Source organism: Parus major, chromosome Z (assembly GCF_001522545.3).
Source record: "Parus major isolate Abel chromosome Z, Parus_major1.1, whole genome shotgun sequence".
Lineage (NCBI taxonomy): Eukaryota > Metazoa > Chordata > Aves > Passeriformes > Paridae > Parus > Parus major.
In genome coordinates, this window is record NC_031799.1 from 63,525,113 (window position 1) to 63,548,259 (window position 23,147).

At 37.2% G+C, this 23,147-nt stretch overlaps 1 protein-coding gene across 1 annotated transcript in view; it reads left to right on the forward strand.

Moving 5' to 3' along the window:
* The window catches only part of TRPM3 (transient receptor potential cation channel subfamily M member 3), a 278,883-nt gene that overhangs the window by 156,612 nt on the left and 99,124 nt on the right, over positions 1 to 23,147 (forward strand). Inside the window, exons 6-7 of the mRNA XM_015614958.3 lie at positions 1,988 to 2,159; positions 19,569 to 19,743. Of these exons, the coding sequence (XP_015470444.1) occupies positions 1,988 to 2,159; positions 19,569 to 19,743 (347 nt within the window). The remainder of the gene's footprint in view (positions 1 to 1,987; positions 2,160 to 19,568; positions 19,744 to 23,147) is intronic.

Below are 23,147 nucleotides of genomic sequence, written 5' to 3' on the forward strand. Positions count from 1 at the left end.
ATAATGTAACTCACCTTGTAGCTAAAAGCAGAACAAAAGGACAGCCTTCTAATCTGTCCTGCAGCATTACTGAGTCAATAAATGAGGGCTTCAGTACTGGGACTCATTAGAACTGCAGATCAAGCTGTCAGAATTAGGAGGTTTTGAGCTCTCAGGAACAAACCACAAGCTGTCAGTAGAATTGTCTGCACAGTGCCTGTACTCATACAATGAATGGGCAGTTCAAGGGATTCCTCAGCTGTAAGGCCTTACTGGTGTCCATTTATTGAGAGATGAAGTGGGTATAATTTTAAAAGATCTGCACTGTTTTAATCTGATTTTATTTTATTCTTAGGGATGTGAGAAAGAACCTTCCTTTTCTTTCTGATGGTGGCATTGGGTACATGGTTTCTATATCTGTAGAAGCTGCTATTAAACACATTCCAGCAGTGTACTGACATTTATTAAGTCATATGCAGCTGTAGAATAAATTGTTATGAATGGGGCTCCAAAAGAAACAGCATAAAAGAAATATGAGCCAGAGCTATCCCCTGTTCTCACAGAGTGTAGTGTACTGCCTTGCTGTTGGCCAGCTGCCTTCTAGGTCTGTTCCCTCCCTTTTTCAGGATGAAGAGCTTACAGAGTACTCTTTGCATGACAGTTCATAGCCGCAAAAGAAGTTTGTAACTCTTGCTGGCTAAGAGTTGATCAAAGTTAGGCAGACATTCACAGGTGAAAATAATGTATATAGAGAGATCTCTGGCTAAAGAATTGCTAGCACATATTATTTTTAAAGAATTGCATCTCAATTACAGATCTCTTTAGAGTTGTTTTTTTGTCCCTCTTTAGAGGGACAAAAGCTTATGAATAAGTAAATAACATTATATTTCTGTCAGCAAGCATTTATGTCAAATATTCTGTGTACATATTTGTGCATTAAAAGCACAAGAGCTGAAAAATGAACAATGTCAGAACTCTGAAGAAAATTACCTGCTAATGAAGGATAGCCCAGCTGAGTTTTCTAACAAGTCATTATGGCATTTCTTCAGCTAGAACTTCATTTTACAGATTTTCAGCATTGTCTCTCCCAAAAGACAAGACATAAAGAGGAAAGGCTTGTAATAGTACAGCTAGAAAATCTCTGAAGTATCAGTAAGAATGCCTCAAGACAACACCAATTCTTTTGCCATGTTAGTACAATCTTACTTGCAAGTAAGTCTACTTGTGTCCATAGATACCCACCGAAGCAGCTGACAGCCAAATGTGACCCCATGCTCTAATTTGGTCGTATTTAGTCTTATTTGGTGGCTATGAGTGGTGTATTTCAATCTGTCCTCTGCACTCAGTTTCCCCTGATGAGATCAAATCAAAGGAAGTGAAGCAAACTTCCCATTGAACAGAAACTTTCTAAAGCTGTTGTGAACACAAACAACTGCCTTTTTACTGATGCTAGGAGTGGGCCAATAATTTTTCCAAGAAAATTGAAAATGTGGTGTAATATCATGTGTACACCTCTCCAAGAGAACTCACCTGTATTTGTGTGTCTCCAGTGCTGGTGGTTCTGGATGAACCAGCACTTGAGCCGTGATGCTGGGTGGGGTCTGTGAAGGAAGAATCAAAAAATTTGGTCAGAACAAGGTGAGATTTTACAGCAATGCTGTAGATAGTCAGCAGCAGACAGGGTATACAGGGTATACAGGTGTATGTAGTCACCCAGACCTTTGGAACACTGACCATTAGCTGGATTTTAAAAGAAGCAGTGAACGCTGGTACTACTGAAACAGGTTACCATGGAAAACGCTTTAAGCCATGTCTGCATCTCAAAGGGCAGTGTTAAGATCATTCTCTACACATAAAAGACAGTAACACTCAAGTGCAGTACCTTAATTTTGATTATTTCTTTTGTTTCATCTTGTAAGCTTGAATCTTGTAATGATTTAATACAGAGGTGCTTTTCTGTTTAGAAACTTGTAGAAACCCTTCTTTTTCCTTTGTTTCTAAAATGCAGGTGGTCCGACCATACCAGACGATGTCCAATCCCATGAGCAAGCTGACAGTGCTCAACAGCATGCATTCTCATTTTATTTTGGCTGACAATGGTACTACTGGTAAATATGGAGCAGAGGTAAAGCTTCGTAGACATCTGGAAAAGCACATTTCACTTCAGAAGATAAATACAAGTGAGTAGCATGTTACTTGTATTGCTTTATAATTGCAAAAACCACTCAGTATAAAGAAGCAATAATTATGCATATTTGGGGGAGTAGTTCTACTGTCCATGGTGACTATGAGCTAAGGAAAGCAAATAATGATGAACAAAGGTAATAAATTTTGTTATAGAGTGCTGTGGATAAAGGCACAGCAAAAATAGCTGGATTTGTTCCAGCTAAGTTTCAAGCAGTATTTGCTAAGGTTCAGATTCCACTCAGGTCTTTGGTAGCCTTTCTTCCTTAGAACTGTCTACAGTTAGGTTCTCCTTTGTTCGGTAAAGAATGAGGTGAAATTAGTACAGTTAAAGAAAAGGGTGATGAAATATAAGGGAGAGGTCTTTTATTATAAATATTTTGCAAGCTGAAGAGACACTGATATTTATAGGCAGTGTTCCATAGGAGTGCTACTATACCTCTGCACTGTGTTTATTAGTTTCTTTGAGGCAGCTGTCATTAGCCAAAGCCAGAAACTGAGTTAAGAGGTGTTCTTCATCTTTTGCAAACCTGATGATATCGCAACATGACCAGACTGAAGCCCCAGTTTTTATCTCAAAGTTATAATTTTTCTTTTCATGTACCACTTTCCTACCTAAATGAAAAAATAGTCACCTAAGTAAGCATTTCTGCATGGATAAAATATCTCAATACTAGTATTATTATTTCTGTAGTGTACCCACACTTGATGCTTGATGTAATGTACACGTGCTTAGAGATGGGGACTTAATTCCAATTCTATTTTTGGTCTCACACACAAACATCAGCAGTGTACCTCCATAAGATTTCTTTAGGAATGAAAACAGATCATGTTTTTTAAAAGTGATCATATGCAGTCTTTCTGCTAATAACTCTCTCCAAACAGGCAATTTTGAGGAATGGTGAAACTTTTTGTGACAGGCATGTGAAGCAGGAATATGATTAGGCAAAGAAATTGATCTCTCAGACACTAGATGACAAGGAATTACAGTCAGGCCCAATTGGCTGAACATAAACTAGAATGTTCTTCATGCTTGATAAAGTTTTCTGTATAATTAATATAATCTGTGCTTAAATTAAAATGATGTGCCACTTACAGTCTTCAACACCACTGCATGAACTCCAGTCACTACAGGCTTTTTGTTTTTGGGATATCACAGTTATATTGCTTTTTCTCAGAGAGCACAATGTAAATATGCACAAAATATGTGCATGATGAGCAGTGGGTGCATGCCTGGGACCTTGCTTTGCAGATGAGGATAGTATAATCTAATCCTAGCTTGACCAGCAACAAGAAGGCACATTTGAATATGGCATATCATGAAAATACATCAAACTGGCATAAATAGAAGTTACTTTGAAGGTGTTTAAAAGAAAAGTGTGAGCTTTTACAGTTTACAGCACACATTTTGGTTGCAAAATCTTATCTTAAAAAATAAATCTCTTTAGAGAAATTAAACTTGTCAGATTTGGTCAATAGGCTTATCTTTTTAAAAGATACTTGGATGAAACTGCAGATTTTGGTGGTTCAAGTCAAATGCTTGCCTGACTTCTTCAAACATCCACAAAAAATGAAGAATTTATTTTCTCTGCTTTCTTTCTGTAGCACACCCTACACACAAAAGTATGCATCCTCCTTTCCACTTTCCTCTGTGATAGAGACTCTCCACCATTTAACCACTCCCTCCCTCTCTCTCTTATAAGCACAAAAGTACTTGGATCTCACAACACTTCCTCAAAATTGAAATGTGAAAAAATTGTTCAAAAAGAAGGCTGCCAGTAAGATTTGTACATCTTGGTTCAGTGACATCCAGAATGTTTTCACAATGTTTTGCTTTTCTTTGCTTTAAAAGAGGGTGACTGAGTCCTGGCCACCCTCTAGTTATTAGGAAGTTGACCATATGGAAGAGAAAGACCACCTGCCTTATTGGGTCAGCCAAACAGATGGCAAATTTCCGATGCTTTTCTTTAACCTTATTTATAGCAAAGCAATGTAGATCCCCATCCTGTGCATGACTGGGCATTGCTGCCAAGGGATTTTTATCCAAATGGGAGTCTGTGCAGCCATGCATGTATGTCTTTACATACCATATTCCAGTTGTAAGCATGTGGAGTGGGGGAAAACACTGACAGCATCACCATTTTCTTTGTGGGAGAGTCAGGAGAAGATGCAAGTTTTAGTTAATCACTAAAAAAAAAGTCTGCTCTAGAAAACAGAAGAGATTTAGGAACTCGTAAACAATTGGTAACTTCTTATATCACAGCCTGCCCCTTAACAATAGTGCTGAAAGTGGATTTTATTCTTATTTTTAAGACTGCCTGAGTTTTGCTTGGCTTGTCATTTCCTTTTATTTATTTTCCTTTGCTTTAACCATGTCTTTCTCCATTGCAGTGATAGCTCTCCTGGATATTTGGGGTCACATACTGTTCACAAAGAGAAGCTTTAATTTCTTCTCACATATTAAAGATACAGAAAATGGCATTCCTTTCAAATAGACTAGAACAGTGGCAGTTTCTTTTATAAAATTTAAAACTAAATTAGGTCATTAAATATGTCAGATAATTCTGAAAGTCTCAGCTGTTTTTGTTCCTAATACAGCATCATTATCAGTCATTCAGCAGTATCTAATTTCCTGCATAAGTGTACTATAAAATAAGAATAAGAACAGGAATAATAATAGAAGGAAGACTAAGAAGAATCTCTAATTATGCCTCTTATGAGCACTAGGGAAAATATTTTATTGAGTATTCTGTTTTCCACTACCTTTTTAGGTTTTACCACTTGTATAGCTCATATTTTGTCCTCAGCAAATACTCAGGAACTAAAAAATGTTTTTCAGACAAGCAGAGGGTGGCCCTGAGCCTGCAGGTTCAGCACAGAGTCACTCAGTTGTGTGATTACCTAGAGGTCAATTTGATGCTTTAATGCTCAGCAGAGGTTTTTCTTATTTTCACAAAGGAAAAGTATTTTAACACAGCCCAGCAACCATCTCTTCAAGTGAGCATCAAGTTGTCTCAAGTCCTGGAGTTTCAAAGTGCATCATTTTGTAGCATGAAATGTTGAAAGTAAGAACTTTTCTAAAAGTGTTTCAAGATCAAAATTCAAAATGATCTGATCAGAAATGTTTCTGGTTTCCAATTCACACAAATATTTGTGTCCTGGACTTTTTGCAGAATTTTCAAGGCACAGAGATCACTTGAAGATATACACTGGAAGGAAGGAAAGATATCTTTGTAGCTATCTCTCCCATAGAGTTTATTTGCATAGCATTGCATCAAGTAAAAGCTTTTACATTGAAATATGGAGTCCATACTATTCCAAAAATATTGCATTAATGAGCAGAAGATTCTCAGGATAAGGGTATAGAGATTTTTAGCATAATAAAATGCCACAGCTCAAGAGGGAGATGCAGTAATTGGAGGGCAGTTGTGTTTCCATCTCTGATGCTCTGCTTACACTGTTCTATGGCAGAAAGGGATCTAGGGCATGTCAGGTTGATGTAATCCACCACTGCCAATTTACTGATTTCTGATTCACTGGAAGTGCTCAAGAGACTAAACTCTGTCTCGTTGCCTTGAACACAAGACACCTCACAGCTATCTGTAGAATGACAGATTACACATAGACTGGAACAGACCTCTGAAGGTACCTAGTCTGAGTCTCTTCTCAAAGAGGAGTATTTTCAATGCTGAGTATATTTGTCTGTAGCTTCATTTTGTCAGTTACCTCCAATTACTAATATTCAACCATCCATAAGGACTCCAGCAAAAGGTTTAGAAGCTTTCCCCAACCCTATTACTAGAGTGTTATCTGAATCCCACAAACTGTTATTATTGGACATTTTTCTTTCACAGGACCTCACCCTATGAAGAAAAGTATGTCTGACACCTTTTTAACATCCCTGCAGATGGTTGTAGGCCAGGTATAGGGTAACTCCTTAGACTCCTTTTCAAAAGGTTTAAACAAGCACTGCTGTCTCAAACTTGTCCTTAGGCTTATGCTCTAGGCCACTACAGACCTTGGCATCCTTCCTCTGTTTCTCCTCATCCTTCATGGACTGCCCAAACCTGAATCCAGTGCTTCAGCTACAGCCCCACCTACTAGTGATGAACAGAGTGAGCATGGCACAAAACCCCACACCTGGCACTCTGCTCTAATGTAGCCCAAGTACCTGGTGTGCCTCATGTGCACCAAGAGCATGTCTGGGCACCCACTGTAACCCTGAGTCCATGACATAAGGATGTGGTTATCTGATTAGAACAAGAGACATAGGTTTTATTCTGAACAGCCATAATTTACCTTGGAATTCTTTTTTAAGAATGAACACCAAAAAATTGCAACTTATGTTAGATTTTTCAAGTTTGGACTTGATTTTCCTGAATATCATACAAGTCCTTACTGTTGCTGAGAAAAAAACAGTTTAAAAGAGTGTAGTCTAATTGATTATCCTTATAACAATAACTTATAGTCATTAAGCATCCATCCTCAGGAGATAGTCTGCCATATTCTAGGCCTAGCATTTAAATATTCTTTTTCTAAAGTTCTTGTGTGTCCCTCATCTAATCTGCTGTATTCCTTGGTTTAAATCATTCTGAAGTGTAATGTTTCAATGCTAAATTTTATTCAGAAGGAATAGAAGGACTTTCTTATGATCACTCAACTTATGATGACTCAAGTTGTGCAGCTAGTCTATTTTTCCCCATCCTGTGAAAATACTAGTGCAGGACCAGAACTTAATGTGTCACCAAACAGATGATGTCATCTATATACAGAGAAAGGAAATAAATGAAGCACCTAATTACTAGTGATTACCTATTGCAAATTCTGCTATTATAATATTCCTGGGCACTACAATCCAAAATAGCAAACTATTTTGCCAAAGTGCTGTAGAATGGCCTGGTCATTTGCTAAGATATACCATTATCATTACCATTTCAGAACATTGCTGAGCAATGCAATAGCCACATCAGTCGTGTCTTGAAGCAGAAATATAAAAGAAAGTCTACAAAATGTGCACTGGAAGTCACAAGTCATAAAATATTCATTTCTGCTACTAACAGATGGTTATAGTAATTGTCAATGTAGCATCTGAACTAATACATTTGATCTGAGGACTATCAGTCATTTTCAGACAGTCACTCTAATAGATTGACATGCCGTGGGTTTCACTCATTTTGTGATTAGACAGAACAATGCTTTTTCATTACAAGCGTGGTCTAGAATTACGTCATATTGCATAAAAAGGGCCTGTACCAGCACTTGCAGAATCTTCAAAAATCCTGCCTAAAGCTTCTCCCTTTCGGCTCTGCACTCCGGCTTGCATTTTTATGGTATGCAGTTCATTCCTTCTGTTTGCACTGAGGCCTTCCTTTCATGTGCTGTAGTTGTTGCTATTAACTGACTTATTGCTGACTGTAATATTCCCAAGTCCTTAAATAAAGTAAAGCATGGTTGCCAAGCACTTCCATCACAAATGCTTACTTTCCTTCCTATGATGAATGCTCTAACTGGAACAGAGAAGCAAGACAAGAACACAGATTATTTATATGTATAATGATCATTGCACATTGCACATATGAAAGCTTTTAATTTGAATGAAAGGTGTTGTGAATTAGTAAGAATGTTGTATGTTTTTCTTTAAAAGAGCATGTCTAATTTTGTCAGCAGAATCAGAATCTGGATGTGACACATAGCATAGCACACCATGGCACAGTCCATTGTGCACACACAGCATGTTCTTGTGTATGCAAAACCATTTGGCAAAACATACGGTCATTTTCTGTCCTTCATGTACATTTCATGTCTTACACCACATGCGTGTCAGTAATTTGTGTTTAGCATGTGTTAGGAAGGAAAGTGTTAGGAAATGGTAATGCAGTGGTTCAAAGAGCAGGATAAATAAGCTTTGTGTGGTATTTGCATGACAAATGGCCTTGAAAACATACTGACTGCATGCTAATGACATTTTATATTTAAATCCAGATATTTTACTTATATTGAAGGCTTCATGCATTAAAATATTAATATTTAATATAAATATTATATCTGGAAGAAGACTGCAAGAGTTTTCTGTTTTCTGTAACTATCTAAAAGAGTTTTTACATTCTTAAAATTTGCTTTGGAAATAGATGGAGTCCAGTCAGTGAGGCAGTGATGTTCAAATTGCAGTTAACAGCTACCATCATAGATTAAAATGAAAAAAATCGAATGTTTCCTATAATTATTTAAAATATGATCCCTTACTTGTTAGATTTCTGACATTTTATATTATTAGACACTGCCTCAGAGAAGGAAAGAGGCAGGTGAAATAATTAAATGAGGCAAAAAGACTTCACTAACATGAGGAAGGAGGATAACAAGTGTATATAACATCAGCTAGCCAGCAGGAGTCCAGCCTGTACAGATGAGGAGGGAAGACTTTACTACGTTTTCTCTCCATAAAATTAGCTACCACCTTCTTCTTCAGAAACAGTTAGATGAAAAAAAATATATATATAAAAAAATCCTTTTCTTGGATTTTTAACAATTCCATTTCAAGGAGAGACAGAAATAATGTAAAAGAAATGTATATGTAACCAAAAAAAATATTTGAAGCCAGAATGTTGAGCCAGAGGATGTAAAGGCAGTGTATGCTTAATTGGAAATAGACCCCTTAAAAAATCAGAAAGTTTGAAGTAGTTTGTTTTATTTTGTATCTTTTATAAACATTTCAACCTTTTATAAATCTTTTAAGCCATATACTCTTTAGCCTCTCTGAAGCTTACAGGGAGCCCTTTAGACTGCTAGGTCCGTTCCCACACACTGAAGCATGTTGATATTTCTTACAAGGATGGTCACACCAAATCCTTGGGCTGTGTAGATCCACCCTGTGAAATTAATACTCTTCTTTTGAGCAATGCATTTCTGGAAGAATTGTCTCCCAGACCACAGAGGACTTAATGCAGAGTTTTACTTCTCACTATCATGCTGCAGTTATTCTAGTTTTAAACATGCTATTTCGTGCTGAAGGTTTGGTCTACCTCCACTTTATACTGTTACAAAAACAGACAGACCACAGACACTGGAACCTGTGACTTTGTATTTACTCTTTCTTCTTTATAGAGCTGGTTAATGTAGTTGAGTTTTGGTGTGAGAGAAAATTACCTCTGAGTAAGGAATTGATGGATAAACTTGGGGGTTTGATTAGGTAAAGAAGGCAGTTTAGACAGTATAGTATGTCAACAATATCTGTTCATGTGACCCGTGGACTTCCCTTTGTCATCCTATGCCTGAGAATATATGAAGGGGGCTGGGAAGGCAAAGGGACGTTCAATTGTCATCACTGGCACCTTCTCTGACCATTCCATCATCATCAAATGCATTGGAATTCTCATTTGATTCAGATTTTTCCATGTTCTGTGCAGTCTTAGATGTATTTTCATAACTCCATAGCTTGGAAGAGCTAGGTACAGACTACTTTCTGAGAGAGATCTGCTGCAAGATTGAAAATTTGACTCCTGTGAAATTTCAGTAAAACACAGAACTGTTTGAAGTTTTTACTCATTTCAGATTTTGCTAGAGATTGGAAACTTGGGGTTTTTTTCATGGAGAGCATCATGATGTTTGTTGATCAGGCACCAGAGACAGACTTACCTCAGAAAGGGATGAGAAAGCACAAGGTTAAAAATCATTCTTGAAGCACACAATATATCAATGCAAGTGCATCTATAAATTCCTTTCACAAACTTGATTTTAAACAGATGAGTTTGTTTAAAACACGTTTTCATATGATTCATATAGAAAAAGAAAATGAGTTTCAGCTCCCTAATTGAATTTATAAAGCTGCAAAACTAAGAAGCATTATTTTAGGATTAATCCAGCCAAATATCTGCTGTTCTGTATCTCAGCTGTTGTAGTTTTCTAAAACAGGTCAGAATAAGGGACAATTTTCTGAGATTACATAGAATCAAATATGTTGAAAAAGAAGAAAAATATGACAAGGAAAGACACCTCAATATGTAATATGATGTAGTGTAGAATTTGGCTATGTTACAATGGAGTAACTTTCTGAGGTGCTGCATACAGTAAGTGGTAGTGCTCACATCCAAAGGCAGCAAGGGAAAGCACCAGACAAGATCAGACAGAATGTGAGAATTTCTGGAATTGTAGTCACTCCTGTGTGTCTTAGGCCATTACCTATGGGTGATGAGCCCCAAGAAGAGTGAAACAAATTAGGTGCTCTGGTGCTGTCCTAATGAGCAGCTGACTGCAAGGACAGATTGGGTAAGTTTTGACTGAAATCCACATAGGTTCTTGTCTCAGTGTGTGTGTCTGCGTGTGTGTGTCTTTGAACTTGAAGCACCAGCTCTGAATTATGTATTGCCATTGTACAGAAGGCAACTGAGTGGTTGTTTGGATGCTTGTGAGGCTCACAGATCCCATGGTTTAGTCTTACATAAGCTCTTCCCATGTCACGTTTCTTCTGAGGACTCTCTGAACTTCATCCTTCTGCAGAGACAAGTATGAAATTCAAAAGAGGATATCACCAATATTTTCGTGTTACCACCCTGAATTTCCTTTTGGAAAGTTTTTTGGATCAGTCCAGCATTAAATGAAGATATAGTTCCAGGTGTTGGGTCCACAGATTTGTCTGTCAATGTCAAGTCTGGCAGGATGGCAGATAACATCAGTAGGTAGATGTAGAGAGGTGAGAAAGGAGCACTGAACAAATAAAAATGAGAATGAAAGTGGAGCAGAAGAGAAAGGAGAACAGACTGGGACAAATGTAATACAATCATACTCCTAGTAAAGAGGAGAATTAAAAATAGAGGAGATAAAAGAAGATTATGGATTAAACAGAAGGATACACAGAGGAAGTGAAAATGTGATTGGGCTACCAAAAGGGAAATTATAAAGATAAGAATGCAGAATGGAAGTGAGCATAACAAGGGGATCAAGGAGAATGAATGAAAATTACAAAAGAAAAAAACAAAGATGAACAAAATAAAATTCGTAGTAGTGATTTTAAATTGTGTTTGGGCAAATAAAAAGGAAATTATAGCAAACGATATTCAATAAGCCTGTAGAAAAGTAAAAAAAGAAATTGAAAAGAAAAAACTAAGGCAAATTGTTGCAAGATTTTCTTTATTAGTAGTGGTTGTGTGTCATTCCATCACACATAATCCTATAGTTCTGTGAATTACAGGAGCACAGCAAATATTCTTAGAACTTTTGTATTGGCTTACCAGATCAGTTTGATTTCTCTAGGCATAGGGCTGGTAATGAGTCTCCAAAAAAATGGAAGTTTCCCTTAATTTCTGAATATAAAAAACTATTAAATGTGCTCAGAAATGAGTAGAGAAAGTTTGACCTTATTTTTCTCTTTTTATTTTTTTTTCTTTTGTTCTGCTTTTTAATCTGTAAGTTTCTCTCCTTTTGTTACTGAAAAGTTTGTGAAGAATTAAAAGAAATACCCATCTTAATTTTATGGAATAAGAAGTTCTGCTCTAGTGAAGGTGCTTGAGACAAGGAGTGAGGAAAAGGGAAAGCTGACTGTAAAAAGTGCAGCTGTGAGAAATTAGGTTTGAGCTAGATGTGGCATCTGGGAGATGTTCCTGTACTTCTGGGTAATAAAACCCAGCATTCTTTTCCATCATCCTTTGAAGGCAAGACCCATTCCCTTTTTTCCAGTTATGATCACTTAGTAGTTAATAATGTAATTGTTCTAGTGGTAAACATATTGCAGCTGTGATTTGGAGAGCTGGAGCATGCAGATACATTGTATGTGCAGGTTGATCTTATCTCTTTGCCTCTTGCTATTAATATTTTAGCCAAAAAGGTGTCATACATATCAGAAAGTGTTTCCAAAAAGGCTAAAAACAACTGCCTAGGAAAAAACACAAGTTGTAAACTTATTTCAGTTTAACCTAATAAGAAGGATCTGGATTATTTTAGGATGTTCTCTGTTATCACTTAGCCTTTCTGAGCTAGTTGGAACCACGGTGAGTACCACATAGATGTCCAGAGGTGAAGCAGAAACATGTGTGTGGTCAAACCTTTAACAACTGTTGTAAATCCAATATAATTTTAAATCTATTCAAGCATCACTTACCCTGTGATTAGACATGCTGTATTAACAGCCAAAGAGCATTATTTGTTGACTCTGTATTAAATCAGATTTGATCAAAACGTAGTTTAAAGCTGTCAAAGTTCTTGTAACTGCATCAGTATTGTTATTGAACTTCACAAGAGTTTCACCAATTGTCTACTGACAATTAAATGAGATTTTCTACTAATTACTCAAATAAGCAATCTTTGTATTAAAAAGCCATGGAGTACAATCTCACCTGTTAAATTAATAGCTTGGGAACATGTCATCTATTTGATGCAATTAAAGTTTTTTTATGCTTTGGAGCATTTGTCCAGAATGGTTTATCTACATGCCTTTCCACACACTGTGCACTGGCAAACACTTGTGGGAACTCTAACATGGATAATATAAACCAACAAATCTGTATTTTTGTATTTGTTTGTCAGTCAGTAAGAGAGCATTGCTTTTACCACTAACAGAAGCCATTATCCTAGGAGAATTTTGCAGTTAGAAAGGTAGCTCTTTCCCACAAGCAGCAGACCTTTTACAGGACACACACAAGGTAGTGGTGTGGAACAAATCTAAAGCCTGTCATAGGAATTTTCTACTGCTAAGAATCTCTTGTTTCATTATCTAAGATAGGCACATGGTCTGAGGTATGATGACCAGTGGAGAAACCTGCTAATTTATGTACCCCACCATCTGCAGTACATCGGGGTTGAGGAAGATTCAGCAATCTCTGGAGCTGGAGGGTAGGCCTCTGCAAAACTGTAGAGGCTCCTTGATCACGCAAATACACCTGGTTTCCTGAGGACCTGATGAGCCCTTCCAGCTCAGCAATGCCTCACACATCCCTGTACACACCTAGGGCAGGTTCAGGTTTTCTAGGAAGGCTGAGAGTCCTGTTTCTATATTGCCCAGATGAGCAGCGTGTGTGTGCCTCATTAGGAAAAGATGTTGAGCTGTCAGGTCGACAGCTCATACACCATGAGAAGGTTCATGCTGGCCTACTCAACACAGGCCCCAACATCCCAAACAAATCCGAATAATTACCAAACTCTCCAGTCAAAATTTCCAGGTAGGAAAAGGAAATGAACATAGGACAACTCACACCAAAATGTCTGACCTGATGAAAGAGCAAAGGAGGCCAGCAGGAAATCATCTCACATGTGCCCACCACCACCCACTGTTATGATACTGAAATTAGACACATTTCTGTCAGGTTAGTCAACTGGAACCTCTGGGTTTTTTGACTGAACTCAGGGCTGAATTACAGATAGTATACAACATAGTGATATGTCCCAGTTAGTCTTAAAACCGTGCTTAAAAACATGAGTAGTAAATGCATTTTGTAGTAAATGAGGCGTTTTATTCACTTGTTGGTCTATAAAAATGCGGGTAACTCATGCTTAGCTCTTCACTGAAAAAATTAGTAATAATTTATAAGACAGTTATACATTATTTATAAATATACTCACAGTATAAAATATTCATGCTTTTCCAAGAACTGGGAAAACAAAATAGGGCTTCCGCAAAGCATGGTAGATATTTTTTAGTCCCTTTTCACATAATATAGATATTATGGGTCTTTTTCTTCCTTCCATTTCCAAAATAATTGATTTCTTCTAGTTTATTATTTTAATTTACATATTTATGTATTGCAGCTGTGCCAAGGGGAAAATGATGGTGGGTTGTTTTTTTTTTTATATTAACAGGAAGGCCTTAAAATGCTATTTGGTGCACATTGGGAAAAATGTTCTGATGTGATTCCTGGAATCACAATTGTCAGAAAGTCTCACTGGCTCTGCTGCTGACCACAAAGGCAATAACACAGTAATGAAGCTTTAAGTTGACTACATAAATCTTTCACACAATATTGCAGTCTAACTTCATCAGCAGTGTCCACAATACCTGACACTGAAACACTAAGCAGTCTAATCCACCCTGCAAAAATCCTTACTGAAATACTCAAAATACAAGTTATTGTTTCAGAAATCAGTATAGTGATGAGCCTCGGGTCTTTGGTACTTTCTTCTTTTTTCATGAATCATTATGCTGAGTGAAAATAATTACTTCTTTTTCTGTATTCTATTAATGAAGTCATAAGAAGCTACCTGTATTTTTGGATTTATAGTAGAAATATTAAGGATTTAGTATGTGAATTGAAGATCTTATTAAACAGTAATATGCCATTTAGTATATGAGATGTTTCACCCATACCTCCTATTGGATACAAACTAAATATTTCTTTTGAAAATCTGAGAGAAAAAAAAAAAATCTCCTGTCTGTCTAACAATTTTTAATAACACACAAGAAAAATGCAGAGACCACTCCTAAGCTGGAAGACGTTTTATTTTGCAAACAGATACTTATCATCTTGAACTATTAGTTAACTAAGTCGTAAACATCACCTTGATAACATATTAGTCAGCATTCACAACCGATTAAATCCACAGGTATATTGCTAAAGAATTGGTTTCCTCCATCTTTCAAATGGAAAAAAGATTTGTTGAAATCAAAGCTCATCCTAGAAATGCTTTAAAAAGTGCACTAAGTAATTTTAAAAAGAAATCTTCCATGTAATTATCAGATGTCCATTATTTTTCAGATACTTAAGAATAATTCACCTGAACTTCAAAGGTTTCTCTACAAAGGATATTACATAAAAAGGTGATTAACATGTCATTTAGTGCCTCCTAGGAAACAGAAAAAAAGTACTCAGATATGTAAAAATTAATTGTACTTTCTTCTGTGTTTAGAAAACAGTGCCAAGTGATAGTCTTATCTGATAATAATGCATTGCCCTGTACAAAAAATATTTCTCTGCAGTTTCAGATTGTGCACTATTTCAATGTAGTGCATTAATGCTACTCTGTTTCCAGTTAATAAAATATGAAACACACTATTTTTAAGGTTGTATACTTTTAGAGTACTTGCTTAATGAAAGCAACAGTGTGTTGAAGATAGCCTAACAAGATGAGTGCTACCCTTAGTTTTTTTCCCAGGCTGTAACAATTTTTTTGGTAAATTCCACAAAAACACCTGAAGGGAAAACTTTCTCCTTGTTGATTTTTTGGGCTGTCCATTATAGTGCTTGGCATAAAGTTCCCACCTTCTGGATGTGTGCTAGGAGACAGCAGTTCCAGTACTGTAGTCTGGTTTTTTATGTCAGCAAGATTTCATTTTGGCACTGCCTCCTTTCTGACAATCTCAGCCCGAGCAAGAAACTCTTTTTGCAATGATGTCCTTGACATTGTAAGGAATGTATTACCTCCACATTTAGCATCTCACCTCACAGCCTGCCATTATCTTTCCAAATTAAGTGTCTGAAACCAAAGGCTCCCTGTGGATCTATCAGGCACTGCCAGGCCCTTCTTTGCAGACTATCAAATACTGTGCATGCACAAGCTGAAAAAGAGTACCTAAAAACAATTTCTCATTCTTTTATTTCTGAGGAGAATTAGAAGGAAACATATTTTGATTAGCAGCTAAAGAGAGGTCTATCAGCTACCTTTTCCTCAAAGTAAGAGGTTCTTGCTGGCATCATATGCCAACATTCCCCAAATTGTCCCGGTGTTACATTAAGGCAAAGCACAGTCAGTTCTCAACTTCATATCATCTTCAACTCAATTTCATAGTTATATGTGCAGGGTTAGTATAGTCAGTCAATGTCTTCAGGCACACTGAAATTTTTATGCAGTTCTTCTGCATTCATTTCCAAATTCCTAATATTTAGCAGCAGGGAAGCATCTAGGAAAATTTTGGTATCAAGATATCTAAAAGTTTAATTCAAATCTACTTTGCATTTTGGTTGAGAGTTGTTGAGCTATAGGCATCTTGGTGCAAGTAAGTAAGTTCTTTCATTTTGAAATGAATATAATGTCATAACTAGTTTAAATATGATTTGGAACATCATAGAAATCTGAGGAATCTGAGGATGTGGTATTTCCCATTTACCCATTTTTTTGAAATTCTGAGGTACTCGAGCAGGCATAATCTTCTGTTATTTCACCATGTCTGTTGACTTTCTTTCTTACTGTGGTTACCATTAGTGCTCAGAAATTGTCATAGATCTGTAGAACTTCGTAACATTAGGATTGAAACAGCTGTAGTCAAGAGAACTTTCCTGAAAACCAGAAGTGTTCATACTTTGAAGAAATATCAACAAAGTATTATTGATTGATTTTAAATGTTATTTCTAAATGCAGAAATTAACTGGAATAATTTGCTCACCAAACTAAAAAAAGTAGATTTTTCCAAACCAAAATTTTTTATGGAGAACAGTAGCATTTAAAATAAAAAAATCATCTATTTGCCATAACTCAGAGAGAATTTCCCAAAGAAAAACAAAGTATATAAATCAAGTTTGTGTTTAAATGTTTTTTTGTCTCACAATGGAATGTGTCAGAATGATAAAACAATTGCAGTTCAATCTGGAACTCAGTTGTATATGAAAATAATATATGTATATAAAAATACATATACCAAGGTTCACCTGAGCTTGGTTTTTTTAACTTATGCTTGGGTTTGGGTTTTTTAACTTAAAGCTAAAAAGTTTCATTGAAGCCTGAATAGGAGAAGAGTTATTTTCTTTTACTACTCTCAGATAAGGGGATTGTTTTCAAGCTGAATGTATTTCTAAGAGCCAGAGAACAGAAAAACTGCCATCTTATTAACTACAATGAAACACAACTGTAACACTTAAAGAGAACTTTTGTATGCCAGGCAACTCTTGTGACTATAAAGGCTCATTTATATATATATATATATATGTTTTAAAAAATGTAAAAGGAAGATCAAAGGTTGCAAAAGAAATTTAAGAAATTTTAGACATGTTTTCAAATGGCCCAGAAAGGTAAAAATAGTTCAGCTGTTTAGACTAATCATGATTATTGATATTATGAGAATTATTTATCCAGTAGAAAACACTGGGAATGAAGCAACTTCCAGCAGGAAGACAGAACCTGCTTCAGGAACAGTTTGAGATACATAAGGCAACTGCAATTATTATGATTAGTGAGCATCAGAGCATCATTTCAATATAAAAAGTTTTTCCTCTTAGTTTTATAAGAAGGCTGTAAAGACTTCACTCATATGATAACCAGGAATCTTCTGAACTCCATCTAATACTGTTAAATTTCTAATATGCTGTATGTCATGAGGGTATTCAGTCATGGTGTCTTTTGCCCCTTAATTTGCTAAGGAAAATGAATCAAGCTCATTGAATCTTGTCCCATAAGATGATATCTTAATTCTCCATACACTCCTTTTGGCTTTTTCCTCCATTCATTTCACTTTGTTCCTTCTGAACAAGCCTGAGCCCAAGTACAGATAGTATTTTGGATGGAATTTCTTGAGTGACTTGCACAACAGCACTGAGTTGCCCCTGTTTCCTTCTGAAGATGTTTTGCTGTGGATCATAACATGTTTTTCAGGATCATAACTTTTCCTTGTAGTCTTGCTATACCAAAGACAATTCTCTTGTCATCAGCTTTTCTAGTATTTCCTCCTAATGAGTTTCCAGTTTACAGAAGGATTTACTGAACACCATATAAATGACTTTGCATCTCAAATTGTGAACTTTCTCAATTTCTATTAATCCTCCATGTCATGCAGACACAATTTGAGACATTACTAAGAATACTTCTTAATATTATCTTATTAGCAGGTGTCTAGATTGGGTAGAACAGCAATTAAGAGAAGTCCTTAATATTATTAGAAAAAATAACCCTTGATTCTGTGCAAATTATTCTGTTAATCACCTTGTTATACTCCATCCTTCCTATGCTCTTTCATTAGCCTACATTTTATAATTCTACCAGTAGTTTTCTTCACATAAAAAAACACCACACATTTTACCAAAGTCCTATGACAAAAAAATCCACAGACTAGTGGATAGAGTAGAACAGTAGACAGAGGCATAAAAAAGGCATGCTGAGAGTCACTTTAGGAAACATAATGTTTCCTTCAAAATGTTTCAGGAAATGCCTAGAATATGTTCCTGTTATCTATACAAACTAGGTTTTTTTCTTTCTTTCTTAAAGAATAATTTATCTCATTTTTGACAGTAATTCAAGTCCCTAAAATTATTGAAAATCATTTGATCTGTGAATATTTCTAGAGGGTCTAACCTAATGTTCCAGGCTCACAGGTTTACCTTTGCTTCTGAGAATTGAACTGACTCTAAATGAAAACTTCATCAGACATATTAACTTTTATTACATGGCTTTGTGCAACTTTTTCCCAACCCAGCTATTAATAGTGAAGGACACTCGTTTTATTTTTGTTTTCTAATAAAATGTCAGAATTTTGTGCAGAATGTATATAGGTTTTCTTAGACAAAGCTACTTGGAAAGGAAAAAAAACTTCTTTCAGGAAAATAATGCTAATAGAAAATGTTCAACATCTTCTATTGCCTGATTCCTTTTGAATGTCCCCAGTCTCAACTGGTCAAGAAGTGACTATCATAAAATATATTAACACCAGCCTGGCATCAGATTGCCTTTCTCTAAATCCACACCCCTTTCCTGGTAGTCTGTGTTACAGCTTTTGCAGAGGGCTCCCATGTAATTACACCAAAGGTGCATAAAATTAAGATGTATTTCCTTTGGTTAAGCACAAGTTCAGTTCTCTTTGGAGCAATGTCTCTGGTGTGGGGTCTGCAAATCAAGGAACATGCTGCAAAACTGGAGAGAATTCAGAGAAAAACTGTGAGACTGACTAGAACTGAAAAACAAGTATAGCGCTGGCTTGCAACAGATTGTGTTTAGTTTATTGAAGAGGAGGTTAAAGGGCTGCCCAGCTGCAACCTCAAAGTGGATCCCATACAGGATTTTCCAGCAGGAAAAATATTATAGAGGTAATTTTGAAACAGCAAGCAAAACTATTGGAAGACTCAGTGATGGGAAGCTGACACCATGCAAAAGCTAGACTACAAGCAAGATTCCAGTCCGGATTATGAACATGTGAGGAAGAAATCCAGTAGCTTCTTTATGATTTCAAAACAAGATTTTATCTTTAAGATATATATATATTATATATATATATATTACACTGGTCCCATCTGTACTTAAGATACCTGATTTACTGAATGCATTTTCTCTAATGCTGTACAGTCATAAGGCAAAATTTTAGTCTGATTTTTCTTTTTTCTTCTGTCTTCTGTTATGTTTCATTTGCCTTGCTGGCTTTGCGGGGTTTTTTGTTTCTTTTTTGTTGCATTCATTTATTTATTTGTTTTGTGTGCGTTTGTGTTTTTTTAATTTGGTTGGTTGGCTGTTTTGCTTTGTGTTGTTTTCGTTTGGTTTGGTTTGTTTCTTTCTTTCTTTTGCTCCAGGAATTGGCCAAGGGGTTCCAGTGGTGGCCCTTATTGTGGAAGGAGGTCCCAATGTCATTTCCATTGTTCTGGAGTACCTGCGAGACACTCCTCCTGTTCCCGTTGTGATCTGCGATGGCAGTGGCCGAGCATCTGACATCCTTGCCTTTGGTCACAAATATTCTGAAGAAGGAGGGTAAGTCATTTCCTAGAGTATGTTCTTTCTCTATCCACAGGTTCAGGTCAGTGGTAAAGCAGAACACAGGAAATTATTAAAATGCTCTACAAAAGAAGCACCTACCGTTTCCATTGTTGATATAGGTGAAATATCGAAGGCATTCAGAACAAAATAAAACAAGCCTTAAAACCAGCCTAATCTCTGAGCCTTCTCTACTTGCAGTTGGGGAGTCCCAGCTCCCTCAGCCTTTCCTCATATATGGTGTGATCCACTCCTTTCATCATCCTAGTGGCCCTTAGCTGGACACTCTCCACCATGTGCATCCCTCTCTTGTGCTGGGGAAGGCAGATTCAGGCACATGACTCCAGATGTGTCCTCAAAAATGGTAAGGAGAGAGGAAGGATCACCTGCTGAGCCTACATGCAGTTCCCTCTCCCAGAACATCAATGAGGATGTTGAGCATCATTGAACCCAGGACTGGTGTCTGAAATATGCCACAAATTACTGACCTTCAACTGATCACAAACATCTGGTCCCAGCCTTATACTCAGTTTCAATTCACCTGATTGTCTCCTTCTCCATCCCATACTTCATCAGCTCATCTATGAGGGTCGTATGGAAGACAGTGTCAAAGGTCTTAGAGAGTTCTACATGGGGAACATCGTCTCCTCGCCCTTCATGTACCAATCCTGTCATTTCTTCAAAGAAGATGATCAGGTTGTCAAGCGTGGCTACCCCTGGTCATCTCTTTCCATGTCACTGGAACAAATGGTCCATCACAGCCTCACAGGTCAAAGGGAAGCTGACAAGCCTGTAGTTCCCCGGATCTTCCTTCTTGCTCTGCTGTAAGGCAGGAGTGATCATTGCTTTTCTCCAGAACACAGATGATTCTCCCAGTTGTCCTGATTGTTCACAGTATATGATTTTGCCATGACATCAGTCAACACCCCCAGCATTTTTGACTACACACTGTTAGGATCCATGAACTGGTGACGTTATATCTTCCAATTCCTTCCCCCAGACTCTCCTCCCAGTGTCTAGGACCTAAGACTGAAGAAGACAGTGCTTGAGCTTTTTCCATTTCCTATGTCACCAGGTCCCCTGCCCCACTCATTGAGCTTGGATCTCCTGAATACTAATATTAACCAGGTTTCTGGGCCACTCCTCCCTATAGTCTCATTGTGAGACCCTTTGAAAGATTCCCAGAAGCCAAAGTTTATTCATCACAAGGCCAGGATCTTGGGACTTGTTTTTTGCCCTCTTCCTCCTCTGAGAATCTAGAGCTCTGGGAGCTCATGGTCATTGCAGCCAAGTGACCTTGCCTTTGACCTTCACGTCCCAATAGAGAGAATCCCTCTTTGCTGGTATGAGGTCCAGCACAGCATCTCTCCTCATTGTCTGCTCTGTCACTTGAGTCCAGAAGTTCTTGTCAGTGCCCTTCAGGAACTTCCAGGAATGCTTATGTCCTACTGTGTTATCCCTCCAGTAGGTATCACAGTGGTTAAAATTCTCTATATGGATAAGAGCCTGTGCACATATGTCTGACTCATCCACTCATGTTTTTGTGGAATTTACCACAAAATTGCCTTGATCTGGGAAAGCCTAACAATAGTACCCATCTTGTTGGGCTATTTTCAACAACACTGTTGTTTTCACTGCATACATAATCCTGTGCTTGATGGTGCAGCTCCTCCAAGACCACAGATCGACAGGAAAAAAGGCCTTGCTTGTCTCGTGGCATCAAGAATGGGCACTGAAGCCTGGGACTTGAAGTGCTGCATCCACCATTGAAAACTCCATCCACATAAAAGCTTCTGCTCTGACAGAGCAACTTCAGGGGCAGCTACTCCAGCCCTGGAGAAAATTACTCTGTAGTGTGTCACCACCACACCCAAAACTCTTTATGATGGAACAAATTTATCTGAGGACCCTTTGTTGGAATTCTCTTGCAGAAGCTGCTGCACAAGCTTGGCTGTACTCTTGGTTTGGTGCTTGGACAGGCCTTTCCCAGGCACCAGTTAACAAGGGTTTGACCCTGCCTCATGAGAGATCAGTTGCAAGCAAGGCTACAGGCATCCAAGATCAAGAGTAGCAGCATGTCTATTAGAAAATGCTGAAGCTTTCTTAGTTCACAGCCTTGTGGCTGCCCTAACCTGTTTCTTACCTGACAGCCAACAGAGTGTTCCCATGTGTTTGGCAATGATCATGGACTTTGTCCTCTCAGAAGTTCCCAAAACAGAACTCAGTCTGATGCCCAGAGAAGAAAATAACAAATAAAGAGAAGATTTAACAATTTTAGAGCAAAACATAGAAGTGGAAAAAATCCAACAGATTCATATAACTAAGAGCTTTTTCATGTTTTTTTGTCAAAGTAGTCACAGTAAGCCTACAGTTGGGATTCCCAGGGACTCATTTTTGCATGTGTTATTGTATGTAGGGGTATATGTATTCACACATACAGTAAGCAAATAATAAAATATAAATCTGTAAACATAGAGCTCTAGACCAAGCAATATATGTTTTAGAAATAGATGTGATCATGAACTAACTTGATCTTAAACTCCTTCTGGGTAAAAGGACAGTTTTCCACAAATAATTAAATCCATTTTACATTCAGGTTCATGCCTAGTCCAGCACTGCATCTGTGACACATACAACGTGCCAGGTTTCATTGAATCTTTGAGAAGTTGTTTCTCTGTTTTCAGTGACCTCTCTGATAACACTCCACATACCCTTACTCAAATATGCTTTATCCATTTATTTGCTATGTGTATCTACCTTGTCTGTGTTCTTATATCATAAAAAAATAAAAAAAAATGGAGGAGAATTAATTAATTTATTTCAACATATAAATGGGGCTTATATGAAAGACTTTTTACAAGGACCTCTAGTGACAGAACAAGGGGCAATGATTTTAAACTGAAAGAGTTATCCTTTAGACTGGATATAAGTAAGATATTCTTTACTGTGAGTGTGTTGAGGCACTGGCACAGGCTGCCCAGAGAAGCTGTGGATGCCCCATTCCTATAATTGCTCCTGGTCATGTTGGATGGAGCTCTGAGTAACTTGGTTCAGTGAAATGTGTCCCTGACCATGGCAGAGATTTTGAAATTGAATGATCTTTAAAGGTGCTTTCCAACCCAGACCATTTGATGATTCTGTAATTTTATGATGCTCTGGTTCTATTTCATCATCACAATCTCCTGCCTGAAGAAAAGGCAAGTTATAGTATCAATAGAGGAAGGACAAGCAATTTCTTACCTGACACTCATATCTGGCTTTGTGAAAGGTATTGTTCTGTCTTATTATTGTGGGGGTCTCATTCCAGACTATTTCCAGCAACATTATCAATCCCCAAAATTACTCATTTTTTTTCTGTTCACTTTGAGCTAAATAAAATGAACAAACTATGAAATTTGCTA